General features: G+C 33.3%; 1 protein-coding gene across 1 annotated transcript in view; it reads right to left on the bottom strand.

Annotated features, from left to right (window-relative positions):
• Window positions 1–1,485: 1,485 nt before the first annotated feature.
• Myc (bHLH transcription factor Myc) overlaps window positions 1,486–20,117 on the bottom strand; it is a 34,839-nt gene continuing 16,207 nt past the window's right edge. Inside the window, exon 3 of the mRNA XM_083034134.1 lies at window positions 1,486–10,867. Coding sequence (XP_082890260.1) covers window positions 10,179–10,867 — 689 coding nt within the window. The 3' untranslated portion in view covers window positions 1,486–10,178. The remainder of the gene's footprint in view (window positions 10,868–20,117) is intronic.

Here is a 20,117-nt window from a genome sequence, read left to right as displayed (position 1 = left end):
GTCTATATGTGTATTGCTTATACTTTTTTAGATTATATAATGTTTAAGAAAATTGAAATTTACAGTCTAAAAATTCTACTTTGGAATTATTTTTATAAATTAAGATGCATATTTAATCAAATTAGAGAAAGTCTATCGGACAAACATTTTATATACACTGTTGTCTCATTTAATAGAACAATGAAAAATTTAACAATGAAAATGTAATTTAAGCATATTGTTAATTATATTCGATAACAATAATATTTATAGTGTTCTAAAAGCATATAAATCAATAGTGTTCTAAAAACATATAAATCTATTTTTCTTATTTTTTAAGAAAAAATTAATCATATATTAAAAATAATACGTACGTTTAATTTAAAAATTTTTATATAATCTTTTATATATATAACAATAATAGATAAAAATAATAATATATTAATAAATAAAAATAAGCAAGATCAAAAAAAGCATTATATATACGAATATGCATTACTTACCAACTGCATCATTAAAACATCGTTATGATGTCTTTTACAGTCTTGGCTAAATTCAGACTAAAATCACCAATGCTATGTTAAATATCAGAAAAACAATCTTAATCTGTAGTATAATATAAAAGGTTATCATCAAACTTAGATAAAAGATAATAGAGGACAGTTTAGGACGGTAGTTTAAATTTACCATACAAGCTTTTTTGCTTTTGAACTTGGTTTGAACTTAACATTCGAAAATAAGATCTCTGACCTATATTATTATTTTTAATCTAACGTCATTTGAATTCATAACGATCGTGTAGATGAACGTGTGTTCCGATGATTTATTCTTTTCTAATTAGCGATATTGTTTGGTGAGTTACCTTCTTAGCCTTTAAGAATTTTCTATTCTAATTTTTTGTCTTAATGATCTCCTCTTTTTATTAGGAAGAATATATTCTTTAAAATATATTCTCTCAAGATATCACATTACTTGGAGGAAGTACATTATAATCTATGTTGAATTTCACGTTACAACGCTAGGAACCGTTGGGAGATGATTTCAAAAAACAATCATTTATGACTACATAAATTAATGACTGACTGCATTATTATACATCGCATTTTTTATTCTATGGACAAATTATGACAGGTAATTATCTTAAGATTTTTTTTACGTATACGTTTAGACTTTGCTGAAGAAGCTCTATATATGGACTTAACATTATATTAAAGATAATTTGCATATATATATATATATATATATATATATATATATATATATTAATTTTGCACCTATTTCCTGTGTTTTGGCTCCATTTTGTCATCATACCTATTTATTTTATTTTATACTTAAAATATGATTGGAATAATAATTTATTAATCCTAGAAGAGAGAGTGTCTCATAATTAATTAACGCTAATTAATAGAAACTTGTAGAGAATTTTTTAATCCTTAATATTAAATCAATTAATTATCTTGGAAAGGAAGTAGATGAGGAAAAAAGAGAAAAATTACAACGCTAAAATTAAATGATATAATATTTTAATATTTCATATAGAGTAATTCAGAATATAAATGTCAAGGAACTGTCTGACCTTTTTCTAAAGAAAAAAAAAAAAGAATAAACATCATCGCGCTGTTGTGTTTTCGCTAGCAACAGAATCTGTACGACATAAATGTCACGCTCGTTGTAAGTTCGCATTAAATTAAATTAACAACTTATTATCATGTACACTGTCAAAATTTTTTAATTGAAAGAATTATCCAATTATATTAGCGATTTCTTCACACTTTTATAATCGTTTGGGTTATATACAGAAATATGTTTTCGCTCAATAGTACACATAATTGTTCGTTGCGATTAAACGAGGGAAGGACAAACTTCCTTTTGCATAATTTTAAGTACACAACACAATTCTGTCTTCAATATATCTTTTAAAATTAACGAAAAAAAATATTGTCAATACAAATAAGCACTTATAGTTCTTTATACATAATTCTCGTACAAAAAAAATGATAAAGGCTATTTATAAACTGCCTGTGTGTTAAGGCTATTTTTATAACACACATACACACACATACACATGTGTGTGTGTGTGTGTGTGTAATATGTAAATATAGTAAATATAGAGATATAAATATTACTTCTAAAGTAGTTGTTCATGCTATTTTATATAACTTCTGGTATAAATATTATTTCTTCTTTCTTCTTTATTTTATCTATTATATAATATATTCTTATAGTTTGTAAGTATATCTTGACTCCGTTTTCATCATGGTTGTATATAAAAATCTGTACAGTATTAATAAGAATAATTGTACGAAAGTGATTTTTTTAGGCTGTGTAACAGCGACTTGGCGACAATTTCATCCGATAACAACAGCTCGAAATATAGGAAAATCGGAGGAAATAGTCATCGAGAAGCTCGTCTCTGTTGGTTTTTTTTTTTTTTTTCTTTATTTGCGTATAATTTAACAATTTTCGAGGTACAATGAACTCGGAGCGCATCGTTGCTTCGTCTCTGTGCTCGCATGATATTTTATGCAGACGATCGTGTAACAATATCTGCAAATAATATAGAGTCGACAGTTCCGACAAAACGTTCACATATATATATGTATATATATGTATATTCAATAGTCGAACTTAAAACCGAGATACAAAAGAAACATTAAATTCTTTTTCCTCAAACTGTATTCTTCCATTTTTTCACCTCTACAAGTAATTTATAATTATCTAACAAAATCACAAAAGAAATCACTTTATAAAAAGATTACTATAAAATTATAAAATTTCTTTTGCGCGAAGCTGAATACTTTTGCCACGCTCTTATCTTGCTGGGAAACTCGAAGCACCAATTTCTAAGAGCATCGAGAGCGAAGCCCGGACGAAGCAACCTCCCTCTATTAAAGCAGCTAAGTCTCTGTAGTGCTCGCTTCGTGTACATCGTCGCGACGAGGAAGCATACAATGCTGTCACTAAGAGATACAAAAACACGACATAAACGACGCAGAACGCATATCTGACATCGTATCCTTCCTCGTCGGACGTACAAATGATTAAAGAATATCTTCTTGTCATTTTTTCCTTTTTTCTGAAACTGATTTTCTTGCAAAAATAATTAAGAGATTCTATATATCTGTATGTGTATATATATATACACACTTTTTCTTTTATATAACGTCCGTTTGCTCCGATCTTTCCTAGCTTTTTTAGTATAAGCTTCATTATATAATTTGATACAATTCTTATTCACTTCTATTGCGCCAGAAACGCCTTCATCGGCTCGCATAATTACATTTACTTCGATTGCCGTTACAAATTCCTCGTTCCAGTTACAACGAGAAATAATCTTTCCGATAGCAACGCCATATAAAAATAAACAGGATAAATAAAAAATATCTTCTCTTACTCTCTGAATAAAAGAATCTAAGTTACACTAACTATTCACGATCACTATGATCAATTCTTATTCTACCTCACTTCCGTCAAGCCCCTCGCTTTTTACTCTCGCTACTCGTTATCACTCTTATTCTTTCTTTTATATTTTCAAACTTTTTTCCCTCCCATCCGATTCTCAAACTTCAAGATTCGATTAGCCATAGTTTCTTATAACAAACTATATTTATTTTTTCATATACATATATAAAACTCTCTCGTATAAACGATCGTTAGGTACACATGGTATTATGTATGTATAAATTGCAATGAGCGAAGTTGAATTTCGGTCGTGTTTTGGGACGACAAGTTTGCGCCTCAATAATTTTAATCTTTATTTTATGAAAATCGATGATTAAAATCCAACGAAAATTCTAGATACCGCGTTTGACGAAAAATAGGTCTGGAGCTAGACGGAGTGGATGATATATATACACAGGGTATTTTACTTTAAATCTTGGAATTATATATAATCAAACTCCTTTAAAAGGGGCAGGAAAGAAATTATTAAGCAGTGAGAAGCATCAATCTGAAAATAGAATCTTATCATATTTTTAAAATAAAATCTTCTTGTTCACAAGATTTCTTAAGACAATCTTGAAACGTGAGAGATAAAGTACCCTGTATATATTATACATATATATTCATAAAAAAAATAAAGTCTTGCTCCGGTGTTACACGAAGAAAAAAAAGGTTCGAAAGCAAAAAGAAATATAAATTGCTGAGCTTCTGTAACAATGAAATTTTTCGGAATATATCTATATCTAGTCGAAAGAAATGAAGTTCTCGTTTGTCTTACTTCTATTATTTACGGTGTATATATATATATATATATATATATATATATATATATATATATACATACATACATATATATCGTATAATAATATTATATGCTTCAAACAGCCGTCCTTTTGCTTAAGTTAAAGCTAGATCGACATAAGTCATTTACGAACGCTAATTTTTCTTACGTCTTCTCTTCTATTCATACTATGATTAATAATTTTTAAATTCTATCTAACAGGTACGTGCGTACTCTTCGTGACGGATGCGAGGTGTTTGAAAAATTCGGTCGGAAGCAACTCGCGCAGTTGCAATTAGTGGCATAGTGGAAACCAAATGCTTTTGTTCTCAAAAGTAGTTTCCGATTCTTGTGTACAATGTCAACATGTCAACAACAAACTTAACAATCTGAAGACAAAGATATAAATTCGAGACTTCGCAAAAGATAAACTAGATGCAATGTTTGTACTGTAATTATATTGGTCGCGAAAATATCTTCTTACAATATTGTTTCTTCCTTTCGCGCGATAAAATTCTCTGCTAAGGGTGTCAAGCTGGACTTCAAGTCTAATCAAGCGTTCGAGCTTAGCAAACTCATTCTCACTTTAAAAAAAATCGACAATCTGCGAGGTCATCAGTTTATATTTCCTAAGTCATTTGCTACGTCAACGAAATATAATTTGCGAAATTTATATATTGCGAGAATCGTTTCTACATTCATGTAAAAGAGAATCTTGAGTTTGATCGAGACGACAATGATGAAAAATGTGTATTTATTTAGTGCGTGTACTCTCTTATAAAAATCTATATAATTATCTAATCTAAATATCTAATTCTGTTAATTCGAAACCGTTGATTACTATTTCATGAACACGCAGCTATATGTTTAAATGCCATTGTGTATAAAAATAGAAACAAATACGATTTCTTTTCTTTCTTTGCGAAATCTCGTCCTAAGACCTATCTTAATTTCTGTGCTGTCGTCTCGAACACTTCTTGCGAAGGGATGAAAAATTATTCAGGAAAAAATCTCCAAGAGATAAGAGTACTGAGAGATTAAATAAAAAATGAACTATAAGACGAGGATAAAAACGAAACACCCTCGCGATCCGTCAATCAGGTTATTCTCTGAGCAATTTTTGATGAAAAAGATCCTTGCCGAGAGAAGACCTACCATTCTATTTTTATTAAAAATAAACAAACAAAAAAAAATAAAAAAGGAATAGGGAAAATGCATTCTTAGGGTCGACGCCACGAATGTCGAGACCCCGATCTCTATCGCACATTAAATATTATCTATAAACATCTACGATACGGCTGAAGGGCCGAACCTCAGTCAACTACTATCTTGTTTTATATTTCATACTATCTTCATCCCTCTCAATTTGGCACGATACAGAGAACTCACAGGTCGGACACACGTGCAAACGAAAAATACGGCAAAGCAAGAATTTACGCGAGAGGCTTTTCTCGTTCTCATAACGGAACGAAATTTGCTGCGAGGTATACATTGTCGAGTTTCCTTTCGATCATCCTACGATCTATTGTTTAATTAACCGTCGGTTTAAAAGCAAAGGAACACTCTTCAATCAAACGCGAGAAGTCTGGTCGGAAAGATTTAAAAAAATCATTTGTTAATTAAGAAAGTTATCAAGCTTTCTTTCATTAATTCGTTATATTCGTAGTCAATAAGAACAATGAGACTCCCTAATCTCATTATTCTTACATATTTCTACACGGTAAGATTTAAAGAGATCTTAAGAATCTTGTAAATCTTAAAAATCTATAATCACGTCGATTTTGTGAATTAGAATTCAATGTGCATAAAAATAATCTACGAACTAATATTTTTGGAGTATTTTTATCGAGATCCATACTGACTTCTCACGTTGATTTTTTATGCTTATACAAGAAGATGCACATGGATTATTAGAAACCGTAAAAATAATAATAAATTATATTCAAGCCACTGTTATTCTAAGTTAATGACGAGCGTATTCTTGCTTGATTTTTCGAGTTATCTATAATATCGTGACCTGGCTCTTGGCGATGACTTTAATTGCATAATTCACATATAAATTAATTTTGATAGTGTAGGGGAAAGAAATATGAAGACGCACGTAAGGAGACGTTTTATACGGAAAATGATAAATGTCGAGAACGTTCGAGGGCGCGATATGCGATAGTGAAAATAAATTTTTAAGAGTTTTAAATGGCACCTCTCCGAGTTAATTAAAAGTAGCTAATCGCGCGCGATGTATATATGTATATGCCTTTGATATATCAATTCGTGAAAAATTGATGTGAAAGTCTATATAAAAAGGTATACAAAAGAATGTGTTAATTGTCTTTAGGAATCTCTCGCGATCTTTTGACTGATTATGAACTTCTAATGTGTCCTTCATGATCTATGGATCCCCGATCGCCATTAGAAAACTGTGGTCGCCCGTGTTCCGAACTGCATTATTACGTTGCGTATGTGTGTATATGTGTGTACCCATACACGTGTACTTATAAATATATATCATAAACTTGGGTCGCGATTAAAAATATCCCGTGTCGTTAAATTAATATTTATATAATAGTTTCTATTTAGTTTAACTGTATCCGTCTGCGTGTCATGTGTAATTGTGTGTCTATTGTATTATTAAAATGTGTCAGCTCGCGCGATTTTTCCTGACCCTTTCGCCTAAATTTACTTTTTACTTTCTTCAATGCGACTATGTATCTCTATTTCATTGCCGCTCTACTTTTTATTCATTTTTACCCGGCCTTTGTTACTATGTATTATTTGAATTTGGACTATTTGCGAGCGAAATGTTCACATACATATTCGTGCGGTATATATTTTTTGTATGTGTCAGTAAGCGCACGCGCGCGTATTGTTTTTCTTGAAAGATTTTCACCTTCGCGTTCATATTTCATCTTTCGATCATAAAAAATATGCATACAAACGAATACTGTTACCTACAAATGTAATGAACACATTGTTTCTGTTTTTGCGCCCTTATATATATATATATATATATATATATATATATATATATATGTATATATGTATAGTAATATAAAAAATCATCTCTCTGAAGACACTACGCGCTCTTCCACTTGTCTTCAGCCGATCTCTATAGCATGTCAATTATTTGTATGTCATACATAATTATGCATATTATTATTTGCGTATATATTGTTACTCTTATTTATGCATATCTGTAATTTTATTTTATATATGTAGGTATATATTTTATATATATTATGTAATTATGTATGACATATTCTGTATTATAATTGTTATATAGCATCTTATTTCTTTTTATAAGCCGTGTTCAAAGATTAACATCATTATGACCGTGTTATATAATTATCTTGATTTGAGAAAATGCCGGCAGTTACATGAAACTAAAGCCGATAACATTGATATGAGAGTAAATATACTAATATAGTAATAATATTAAAATTATTATTATTTGGCCATTAGAGCGCCGTAATTTTTATCTTTCTTTCGCGTCGTAATCTGTATTATATATGTATATAAATATTTATTCATGTCCATATATGTATATGTCCAAATGTATGCAAATAATCTATATACATATGTACATGTATAGAAACTTATCGTTATTTATATCGAGAGTGTACTCTGTCCGCGAAACACACGTCTAACGATATTTCGCGATATTCCTATGCATGTATCTTGCTTTACAAAATGAAATAATTAGTTAAAAACAAGGAAGACACGTGATAATATCTGCGCGATATCTCTAAAGCGATATTAAAAATGAAAGTTCGGCAGAATCGCGTTATTAAAAAAGACAAAAAAAGAAAAGAAAGAAAAAATTGATCAATCTCGCGTTATATTCTTCTCTGCCGGTCGACGAAAGATGAAGCAAAAATAGTGATTTGCCGCGGTAGCATCTGCTTCATTTTATTGCACCCAATCGAATACGCGATGTTAGCCGTATAGTCGAACTCATTTTTTTAAATACGGCAACAGAGGGAAACAAAACTTCGGGTGCACAAGAAGCGAGAAAAGGCAAATATATCTTTAAGAAAAATCTGATAGAGTGGATGAATCGACTGATTCAAATGGCTATATGCAGGAAGTGAAAAAGATGTAGAAAATACGAAACAGACTTATGCTAATTATAATAAATAAGAGTAGGTGAAGTTATATGTGGCATGTTCAATTAGTCGCTTTACATGTAACCAAATAAATGTGTCTTCGAAGTAAGAAAAGCTATTCTCCCGATTATTGATGTATTACAATTGTACGTACGGTAAAATGATGATATAAAGCAAATAATGAATATGCCACACATAGAGTTTACGCATCGACACCCTGTAAGCTATTTCTATCTATATATCTTTTTGACTGACTCATTATCTCGCCTCGTGTTTCTACCTACCTATTTATTTAGTCGACCTAATTAAGTTGTGCAAAACCGAAAGCGGCTACTTAACCTTTCGTACAGGTCGCTAAGAAGACCCAAAGCGGGGAGACTTGTTTTTTTATCAAGATCAACGGTCATCGCCGAGATCTTTTCTGCAAAAATTAAATCGCGAGAAAATACGGAAGAAAAAAAGAGAGATACTATCAATTAATTCGTGCCCTTCAACTAGATATCAATCATGTCCGTGCAAGAGCGCAATTAAAAAAAAAACTTAGAATGCGCTGAATACCTGAGAGTGAAACCTCGAAGAGAGAAGTCTGTCCTGTGTCCTGAAAATTTTGGGTCTTTATTCATCATCAAAAAGAATACCCCTTCTCGTATTCTTTTTCGACGAATTGTCGTCACCAATTTTACGTCAATAATTTTGCTAAATTCGCATAATTCGGAATATAATAATTCAAAATTAATATATAATTAAACATTTATAATCCTACGAGTCGAAAAAGTTAAACTTGAGATCTCGCAAAACGATGATCATCGAATCAGCGAGCTTACCTCGTTTTTTTTTTGTTTTTTTTGTTTTGTTTTTTTTTTTTTTTTTTTTTTTTGATGCTGCGAGAACTCGTGCATTTTTTTTCCTAATTATCGGTGCAGGTTTTGGAAAAGAATCGATTGTTAGCGTCCGAAGTACACGTTTAAAAAAAAAATTTTTTTTTTACTTTTTTTTCTTTTCTTTTTTTGTACATACATATATAAATATACGTACGCATATACGCATATCTCTACGAAGCACTTCGAATCGATACGAATACGTCCTAAGACCGGCGAATCGGTTGGAACCCGGTAGTTAAATTGTTGAGCAATATCGTGATAAGATCTCCTTCGATCCCTCAATCGATTCGCTTTATCTACGCCACAGAAATTAAAATCCGTCCGCGAACTACTCGTTAATAACAAATCGGACATTTTGCGTAAAGATCGATATGAAGCGAATCTAAAGAAACGCGATGTTAAAGACGAGATACCAGATAATATATTTAATCAAGCCGATTAAAGCGGTATCAAGAGAGAATTTTTATTGAACAGATCGAAGGAGTTTTCGACTTTCACGTAATTCACTGCGATCGTTCTCAACAATGCTAATGTTTTTCAATCATTTTCGGACGCGTTAAAATTCGTACCGATAGTTTCGTTGATCTTACGCGCACTTCGTCGTCAGCGATGCTGTCTCGTGATTGCAAACGAAACAGCTGTGTCAACTGTTGTTACAACCGCAGATTGTTGTTGAAGAATCCGTGCACATTAAAAATAGATATATAAAAAAAATTTATACAATCTAACACACTCTTTCTGATCTCTCTTCGAATTTTATCTCACGATCAGAAAACACGCATTCACACTCTGTCATCACTTGCACTCCCTATATACATAGTAATATCATAGTTTTTATTTCACAGCCTCACAGTTTTAAGGTCTCTGGCGTACATAACGTCCCGTTCCAGTTCTGTTACGGCCGGTATTTTATATTGCATTCGATTCACGTGGCGATATCGTTTACGCGAAGTCGATGCAGTTCCCGCCCTGAGATCGGCGACACAGATTGTCCTACTTCAATCTCGCCTGATGTATGCGAAGCATCCTGATTTGTTCGTTGTAGAGGTCATCAAACTTCTTTTTGAGGCTCGAATTCTGCTTTTCCAGTTGTTTTAACTGCTTCACATCGTCGTGGTACACAGTCTGTTGCTCTTTAACAAAGAGCTCTGCTTCTTTCAAAATAGTAACCTTCGCCACTCGGTCTTTTTCGGCGATCGTGGGCACATGTCCTTTCAGCTGATCGAAAAAGTTCTTCATACTTACGCGCCGCTGCCGTTCCATGTCGTTATGAAGGTTACGTTTCGCAGAATCGTCTTCCTCTTCGTCATCCTCAAAGGTTTGATTCTTCCACTGCTTCACATATTTTTGCCGTTTCTGCCCCCGCTGATACATCTGCATGCGGGCCCGCTTTGGAGCAGAGCCGGATGTCTCATTCAGGCCGATCTGTGCGGCTCTCTTTCGCTTTGCAGAGTTCGGGCCTGGTGGTCGGCCGCGGGGTCGGCGCACGGCTGGCTTGTCTATGTTCGCAGTCAACAGATTTGCTTTCTGTTGCTTATGCGCGATATTCAAGGCCAGCTGATTTGCACTACGTTGTTTCTGCGCGAAGTTGTTTATGGCCAGCTGATTTACGTCGTGCTTGTGCGCAAAATTGAAGTAGGACGCCTTCTTCTCGTATGAGACTACGTCGATCTCCTCCTCGTCTGCAACACAGAATCGATAGATTCATCTATTAAATATCGTTAATATGAATGTAAAGATACTAAAGATTAGAAGATGATATTATCATAGCATATTAAATTAATTAACATATCATATTAAATGATACACATCGCGCAAACAGTATAACTCGCGTAACGTAGAACAACAACGCCTTGAATGTAATTAATAACGCAACTTCGATCAATATTATCTTTCATCGGAAATATTAAACAACATATAAATATTTATACGTATAAAATTATCGCCGATATTATCATGAGTCTTCCTGCAAAAATTTATACTTAAAGAAAGAAATGCATAATGTATAAGATATTATCGATCAAAAACTCATATGATCAGATAAATAATTGATCGAATGGAAAAAAATAACAGAATGTTGTTAAAATGTTAAGTCTAATTAATATTTAAATATTTAACTAGTTAACTTTTTTTTTATTTTTATATTTAACTATTTAATTTATATTTATTATTTATTGATATTAATGTATACATCTGTACATATATAAGCTCTAACTAATTTTGGATTGCTCGCATTCTTCAAAAGTATTGACATCCATGGATTATGACATATAAGAATATTACTAATTAATCGCAAGTAAACCTGAAGATCAATTATTTCTTTTCGATCAAAACATTTTTGCGCTCAGGGGTCAAGGCCGAAGAATATTGTTTCGAAAAATATATCAAAACATTATTGATATTACGTAACTACCCAGTTTCTTTTCATACTCGAAATCATACATTGGCGGATGTGCGATAATATTTATCTCAAAGCACACAGAGTTATCTTAAAATTCCTATCTACAATCAAATTGTTGTAACGAATAAATTGTGACACTATTATCACAGAAACTGTGATGAAATAAATATTGTAATAAGAAAGATAAATAAAAAAAATAATATTTTAAAAAACATTTGTATTATTATTTTCCTCAAAAAAAATTGCAAGCATTGTTTTTAAATGAAAATCAATCAGAGCAATTCACTAAAATTGCAGTAAATTAGATCATAAAAAAAAAGAAAAATAATTGGGAATTTTTGACGAATCCTTTGAAGATCATGTGGCCACGGAGGCGTTTTAGGATGATATACGAAACTGTGGGCGTTTCTGCAAACTATATCATTTACGGTGCCTGGCACAATCAGTGGAAATCCGGTTGATCCAGATTTTTCTCGTATGAATGCAATCGCTAATTCTCTCATTTCCGTAATACCATTCAGCATTGTAACATTTATATACGCGTATAGAAAGGATCGTCACTCTCACGATATTCGTCCAGCCCTAACTTGTTCGCGTTTTCTCAATTGTAATATATAATTCCATCTCGACGATCGTTTCGCATCCGCCGCGCAGTTTATCTTATCTTATATTGAGTCAATTCTCATTCGCCTTCCAAAGTGATTCATACATAATAAAACGCAATAGGTCGTTATATAGATTATTATGACTTAACATTTCTGTTTCTCAAGTCGTGATTGCCGCGCGCGTCAAGCATTCCTTCGTTCCATTTCTTCAGCAGCTCGTAAAACTAAAGTTTGGTCGATTTCGGAGAGAGTCGTAACATTTTAATTAAAAATTTACTAATCAAAAAAATTTTATTGGCAAATATTTTATAATTTTTGCTTGGTTAATGAATTCACCGAAAAATCCCTTCTCTTTCGCGACCATTAGTGTAATTTTATGTTACAATTTTATGTTATACATATACTTCAACTAACCGCAAGAATGCTGCATATTATCCCCAAGGATGTCGCGTAGCTTCGTATATCTCATATATTTACCGCATAATAACGAAGGATCGAGATAAACAACAAAATTTTCTATAAATACTACTTTAATTCTTTAATATTTGTTAAGTGTCATATTAAAATATATTTATCAGCAATTACTTTTGAAATTATTTTGACATGAGAATCAAAGTGAATAAATTTAAGTGCCATTAAGTGCCATTAAAGTGGGAATTAGAAGCGATTGCATTCGCGTGAACACCAAGCGTTACAAGGAATCCATGATCAACCATTAATACCATTTGAAGAAGAAGTCAATTAGAGTTGTTCACTTAGAATTCTCATCTTGCAACGTGCATGTCCTTTCTGGCGCTGCTCCATAAATGCCGTAACATTTTAGACCGAGCTCGCAAACGGGGACAAGCGGAAAGAGACACTCCTGAGGAACGAGGAAGAAAACGAGAAGATGTCTGTCAAGCTCGCGCGCGCAACCACCTATGCACGTGCATAAAAGCAATCTCGCGTCGTCAGTCAGTGCGCTTCCACGTGCTTGGTGCACTCGGGCATATGAATCTTGCGCCGAAGTTGGCGCATCGCCAGGACCTCGTTGCCCGCGGTGGAAAAGGCGCGAAACATCTAAAAATAACGACGCACCGAACTAAATTGGTAAGGGAGGCTTTGATTTATTCTCTCTCTTTCTCTCTTTTTGTGTCTGTCTTTCGCACGTGCCTTTGTTCCAGCGCCTCTATAATATCTGCGATCCAACTCCTTTCAATGATAGTTTAAATTAATTAATAAGCACTCAAAGTAGTTTTTTATTTATTTTTAAATTAATTAATTAATTTTTAAATCTAATTACAAAGATGTGTTTAATAATTAACAAATTAAATATCTCTGGCGAAAAACTTTTCCAGTTCATTCTCCTCTTCGTAACAGAATTATGACATAATATATCATATCTCTTTTAATCTTTAACATAAATTACAATCGAATAAAAAATTCCACGGTCATTGACATCAGTGCAGAAATATCCCTCGAAGGGAACGCCTCAGATCTTTCGCGACATCTCGCGATCCTCATCATTCCGGAACATATTTAATTATGCGTAAAAGCGCATGTGCATCTATATATGCATACACGTTTGCGTGCAAGTGAGCAGGAATTACGCGAGTCGAGAACGCGGAAGTAGTCGATGCCCGCACACAACTAAAGTGTTAGAATATATGTTAATAATCGCTAAGGCGCAGCGGAATTTATGACGTTTGCATCTCCGTGCATTCGCATGTACATGCGTGCATTATGCACGTGCGATATCACGCGGACATCGTTGACTACCGACCTGAGGAACGCCATACTGATCTACCGTCACTCGTTATGCGGTTAATTCATTAACTGATAATCGCACGCCTCCCGCCTCGCAATAAATGTTAAAGTACTGATTGAGTCTTACGAAGACGCGTGATGAATAACCGAGAACCAGGAGCGAGAACGTTAGCTCGCCGCGAAATTGATCCGGCTTCCTCCCGGCGATCTTTGAAGAAGCAAGGTTCTTTGTCTGAAGAACTGTTTGGTTAATTAGCATGTCAGTACTATATCGCAGTCGATAATTCCTTTCAAATTGCAGATGACGCATGTCATTTTACGTCGCGGTATTGTATATATCTTATTCGCATATAAATAGCAGGTATATAGCACTATAACGTTAGATAAAATTAGCATTATTTGATCAAGAGAGCCGCGCGATGATGTCACGAAAGCGAGGAGGGATTCCACCTGACTTGGCTGAAAATCTTTTCATCTTGCCTCCTATCAGGGATCTCTGTCTCTCTTTATCGATATCCTCCGACACGCGTAGCGGAATTTTACGAGTGATCTTGGTATCTCGTGAATGTCACACGCGCCATCGTCGAATGAGGAGGCCGCAAAAGCGGAGTCTCGTCGCTGATGCAGCGAGAGATCTCGATGGTGGGTTGAGGGAAGAGGGACGAGGACCACCGGAGCGAGTACTCTACGCGAGACCGACGAGAAAAGAGAAGGGAAAAGCGGTGAGAGGGGCAACGTCAATTCGCGGCAGCACGTGCAGCCGCGTAAGAACGACCTTGGGGGTCAGTGCTCTCCTCTCGCGTAAGCAGGCCATAGTACATAGTACGTTGACGCGAATCGATCGTCTCTCCTCTCTCTCCCATTGAGATAGGCGACGCGACGTCGATAAAGGAAAGTGGAGAAGGGAGAGGGAGAAACGAGACGGGAAAAGGGACGAGAGGGATTCCTCTCCGCGTCGTCGTATTGAGCGCGACGCCTCCGCTTAGGGGAGAGTTTGGGCGTGGATCCTTTCGGGGTGAAAGTACTCCCGCGCTTTTCCAGGTGACATTTCTCCTCTTCCATTCTCCCTCTTTCATGAGTTTTTTTTTTTCTCTCTCTCTAGCGACTCTCCCGAGAATAGCGCGCGAGTATGGATGGACAGATAGGATCTTCTCAAATTATTAGAAGTGGGATACTTGATATGTGCGTACGAATTATTTTATATGGCAATCATAATTAATATAAATCAATAAAAATTTTCTTAACATTAATCGACAAAAGAAAATTTAATAAAGAAATTATTAATCCTTAGAATTTGAAATAGCAGTGTTAATTATTCGTGAAATTTTTTTTATAGTGCTATTAAAAAAGAGAGATATTATTTTCATATTATGACATTTGCTAAAATAATTCTGAATATCTATTTATAAAGACTAAACATATAACTAGTAAAATAAGATTACACTTGAAAAGAATATGTAATATTTTTTCTCAGTTTAGATAAAATTAAGTACTCAACCCAATTTACGTATTAATACATGTTTGAGAATTGCTGATTGATTAGTTAAGAATAGAAAAGTTTAGACAAGAGCAAACATAGATATATATTTTGATAAGGAAAAGAAATAATCTAATCGGAGAAAATAACACGTATGTACAATTAAGGGTTGCAAGAGACTATCGCGCGATATCTCTCTCTGCCACGTCGATAAAACTTCTCGTACACGCTGATGATGTTCGAGTTTCGTGTTTCATGCGATAACCACGTAAGTTCCTCGATACCCAGACGACCCGCGTGTTGATAACAACGTCCGATTACATCGAGATATATGCAATATTCGCATCTCCGTGACCTATGCGAACTTCCCTTCGAGCGGTTCGTCATTCAGTAGATTATCACTTTCTCCCGCACCACATACAATATTTAGAGATCTAAGCGAGGCCGAGAAGAGATTCTTCGTTTAACGATGATCTACTTCTGATGACCCGAGTGAACTCCTATTCTCGCGATTCGTTGAATTGACACTTTCTACATATCATCGAATTCTCTCACAATTTCCTGATCTTTCAATGACATTTTACAACATCAATTATAAACTTAGCAAAGTGAAACTCAATTAATCAACTAAGATCGGAAATAATTTTTTTGAAAAAATTATAAAATTCAATAATCTATTAAAAGTTTCTAATTATTCCTCGATTTTGCATGCGCGTGCATGTAAAAAGAATTTTCTAAATTTTCCGCAAATTTGCGATTAACTTGCTGGAATTTAAGCAAGAAGCACACGCGTGTTGCAAAGCTGTTTATATTTTAAAGTACTCTCAATCCTTTTCTTCGAGCTACATATGCAAACGTGACGATACATTTCTCTTCCTGATCACCCGTATATAAGGCGAAGCCATAAATCTCTTCACGTTCGAGCTTCGTGTAAGCATCGCGAGTCATTCAATCCAGTTACGAAAGTGAAGATTATCGCGCAAAAGGATTCAAACTCGGGAATACAATTAACATCAAAATAATAACGAATACATAAATACAATATTTTGTATTATGTAAACTGCATGAGAATTTATTTCTCTCATATTCTTTGATTGTATATAATTATATATAATTATGTCTAGAGAGAAATATAATTTTCAATAACTTGTTCTCTCTGTCACAAAAAAAAGATACTAAATTGAAAATTTGATCGTCATTTGCATGATTATGTGGCATAAAAATTAATTTTTAAAATAACTTATACACATTATATACTTTGATAATATATATATGTAAAGATTTCAATTTATTGTCGCGATTAATGATGAGCATATTTCAAAGAGAGATTATTGAAAATAATGAAAGGATCAATATTGAAATAATCGACCAAACTAGCACAAATTTTTTACTTTATTAAAAGTTACATATGTAACTTTTAATAAAGTAAAAAATTTGTGCTAGTTTGGTCGATTATTTCAATATTGATCCTTTCATTAATTTACTAGCGATATTTAAAGAATTTATTGTTTGAAAATAATGATTTAAAGAAATTGTTTCATTTAAAAACAAAATATTAAATGATTTTAAAATATATTTTTAAAATATATCTAATCAAATCAAACGCACGTTCCCATCTATCGGTGAACAGCACACATGCAATTACTTATTGTTAGACTTAGGAGGTCTTGTCGCTCGTATGCGTTCCCTCGTACACGGATCACAATCATAAACAGAGATATCGTATAGAAAGGCGGGGATAAATATCTTATGGCAGATATGAGATATACGAGCGGTATTATATAGAGAAGGAGAAAGAGAAAAGAGAGGGCATGTAGGAGCGTATATAGTCGACGTCCGTTCCGATAGCCAGATGCAATCAGAACACTCCCACGTGTCGATATAGCTGGCCGCAAATCAACGATGCATTTAGCATCACGATCATCGGATGATTCTTTCTCGTCTGTCCGCGAGAAAGTGCGGTTGAATGACTCACTCTCGTTAAGCAGGCGCGCGCCTTTTACGCGCGGAATTATGTGTTGCGGATCAAAACGCGAGAAGAATCGAATTATGAATGAGATTTATGTGATTCTAGGTTCGTAATAACCAATTTCGTAATCACGTATTTATAAAATGATAAAAAATAAGGTTTTTCTCTACAAAATAAAATATATTGAGACAATCATCGTGATCACAATGATTGTCGATAAATGATTACAGAAACAATTCCTCGACATTTCCAAAGCATACTAATGGCTCAAGAAAAAAACGAAGAATCTGCATTTCTGATCGCGTAAATTATTCACAGAAAATGTGAGTCTGTTGCTACCGTCACATTCACTATATCTACTTCTCTGTCTTTCTCCTTATTTGTCTCTTAGCATCCCTTCTCCATGCTTTTCACCTATTTAGAGAGTAGGTAAGCGACTGGCATACCGCCTTGAATGAGAAATGCAATAAGAATGAGAGAACAGCGAGCCGGTCAAAAGAAAAGACTTTCAATGAGGGAATTCGAAACGATTCCGAGCATAAAATACGTACGTTGCCAAGAATAATTAATTGATCGATAATAATATAATTAATTAAATAAAAAATCTATCTATTCAATTTCAATACTAAAATAATTAAAACTTACCCGCGCGTGTGTATTTAAAATTATTCAAAATCTTCTCAATGATATTTTTTTCTATCTTCGAAAAACAATATACAGAATATGAAAGACTTTTATCCGATTAATTAATTTTTAGAGTTAAATACAATTTTCATTAATTAAAGTAAAGTTGAATTAATTATAAACCAAATCATTAAAAATAAATATTTTTTGTGGATCTTTTCTTTTTTTTTTCAGAATAATTGTTAAGATCAAAAGAAAGGAGGGGAAAGTTGAACTCCTTTCTCAGAAAAAAAGTTGCCAAATCGTCATTAACGAGTTAGTAGGCCAACATTCTCAATCAGATTTTGCCGGTTTGACATTTCGGACATTCGACTCGGCCTCTTAATTGTAGGAGGTCCTAGTTAATTGACCAGACCAGTCTTCTTTTTCTCTTTCTCTCTCTATTTCTTTCTCTCTCTCTCTTTCATTTGCACGCCGACCGGAAACGGGTATGTGAACTGAAACGCGTCGTTTCTATGCGGGAATAACTGATAAATCTGTGGTTCGACTGAAAATGATAATTATACTGTTATCTAAGTCTTTGGAATAACATTTAAATAACTTACATGACGAATTTAAAATTATAATGATGCCCGCTTGATAGGAATATTACTTTGAGCAATGCAAAGCAGATATTAGCTTGTATCGCGGCTGTAAATTTAACTCACAGTCATGTATAAATATTCTCTTGTAACGAAAATAAATTTTAACGACTTTTTCAATAATTTTAACACTATAGAAAAATTGGCAACGGCACCAACTTAAGAAAATTACCTTTGCAATTCGACATAAAATTTTTTGTAAAATATTAATTTATAAAATATCATATATATAACAATTTCGTAAATTAATTAAATTTATTTAACCTTTAAATCGATAACTTTTACAAGAGTAGACTGTTTTATTATTCCGGAAAAATTCTTTTCCCGTTAGAAAGTCCTAAGCGCAACTTCAGGCGGCGCTCTTACTATACGGCACTTATCTGCAGTCTCTCCCACGCGGCCACAGTTAATGAATGAATGAATTGCGTCATCTTACGGAGATGCGCTTTTACGTACAGTCTCAAGCATAAAAATAGGCACCCACTTGCTCCCGAGGGAAAGGCGTAGTTATAGCCAGTGGGAGGAGGAAGTGAACGAGAAAAGAAAAAGGAAGAGACTGTGAAAGTGAGAAAGGAATCGCATTTTGTTATATTCCATAAATTATAAAAAAAAATTAGAAGAAAATTAAATTTTTAAATAAAGTCTTTATACTAATTAAGAAAGTTGCAAGAAAAAACAAAACGAAAAAAACTCAATCTTTTAATAAAAATATTAATGAAAACAAATATTATATATAAACAAATATTACATATAATTATAAAATATTATATTATTTATATTATTTATAAAAGAATATCTAAAATATAATAACCATGTGTGATAATGATTAGAATTGATTGATAGACACAGATATAAGAGAATAATTGATTTCAATTTGTGCTTGGATAGAATATTAAAATATTTTCGCAAGAAGTCAAATTCTGCGTATATATGGTCGCTAGTGCGAAGCGAAATTGTTTTGCAATAACCAGAAGGCGCGTTAGGTTCACGGTGAAACTGCAGTTCAATGATATTAGAATACAACCCACGTCAACCGCTCGTATTATATACGTATTTTAATAATGGACCGCTTGACATTTTCTTCACTTTCGTGCGATGGCTTTCGCAATATAACGTTAGTCAGGGTACATTCAGTACCGTGTAATTATTCTCTCGCCTCTATTAACGTCTGATTTTTTTTCCAACCAATCGTTGACTTTGTGAGACCTCCACCGTTTTTCATAAAATATCAAATTGCCAGAATTATATATGGACATACTTTCTAAATCATTGAAGAATTAAATAATAAAATTAAATTTCAAAATATTGGTCATTGATATTTGTCACAGATATCTATATTTATCAGCATCATTGAAAAAGCACGAAATTATTGAAAAGGAGTAAAATAAAAAATAATGAAAATTTGCAAATTTAAAAAACCGAAAGTTTTCACGCGAAATGATTTTCTTTTTTCATCATGACGACAAAGA

This window comes from Prenolepis imparis, unplaced genomic scaffold, assembly GCF_030444845.1.
Source record: "Prenolepis imparis isolate NDT839.2.m4 unplaced genomic scaffold, iyPreImpa1.0 SCAF_3, whole genome shotgun sequence".
Taxonomy (NCBI): domain Eukaryota; kingdom Metazoa; phylum Arthropoda; class Insecta; order Hymenoptera; family Formicidae; genus Prenolepis; species Prenolepis imparis.
This window is presented reverse-complemented; position numbering and strand designations above follow the sequence as displayed.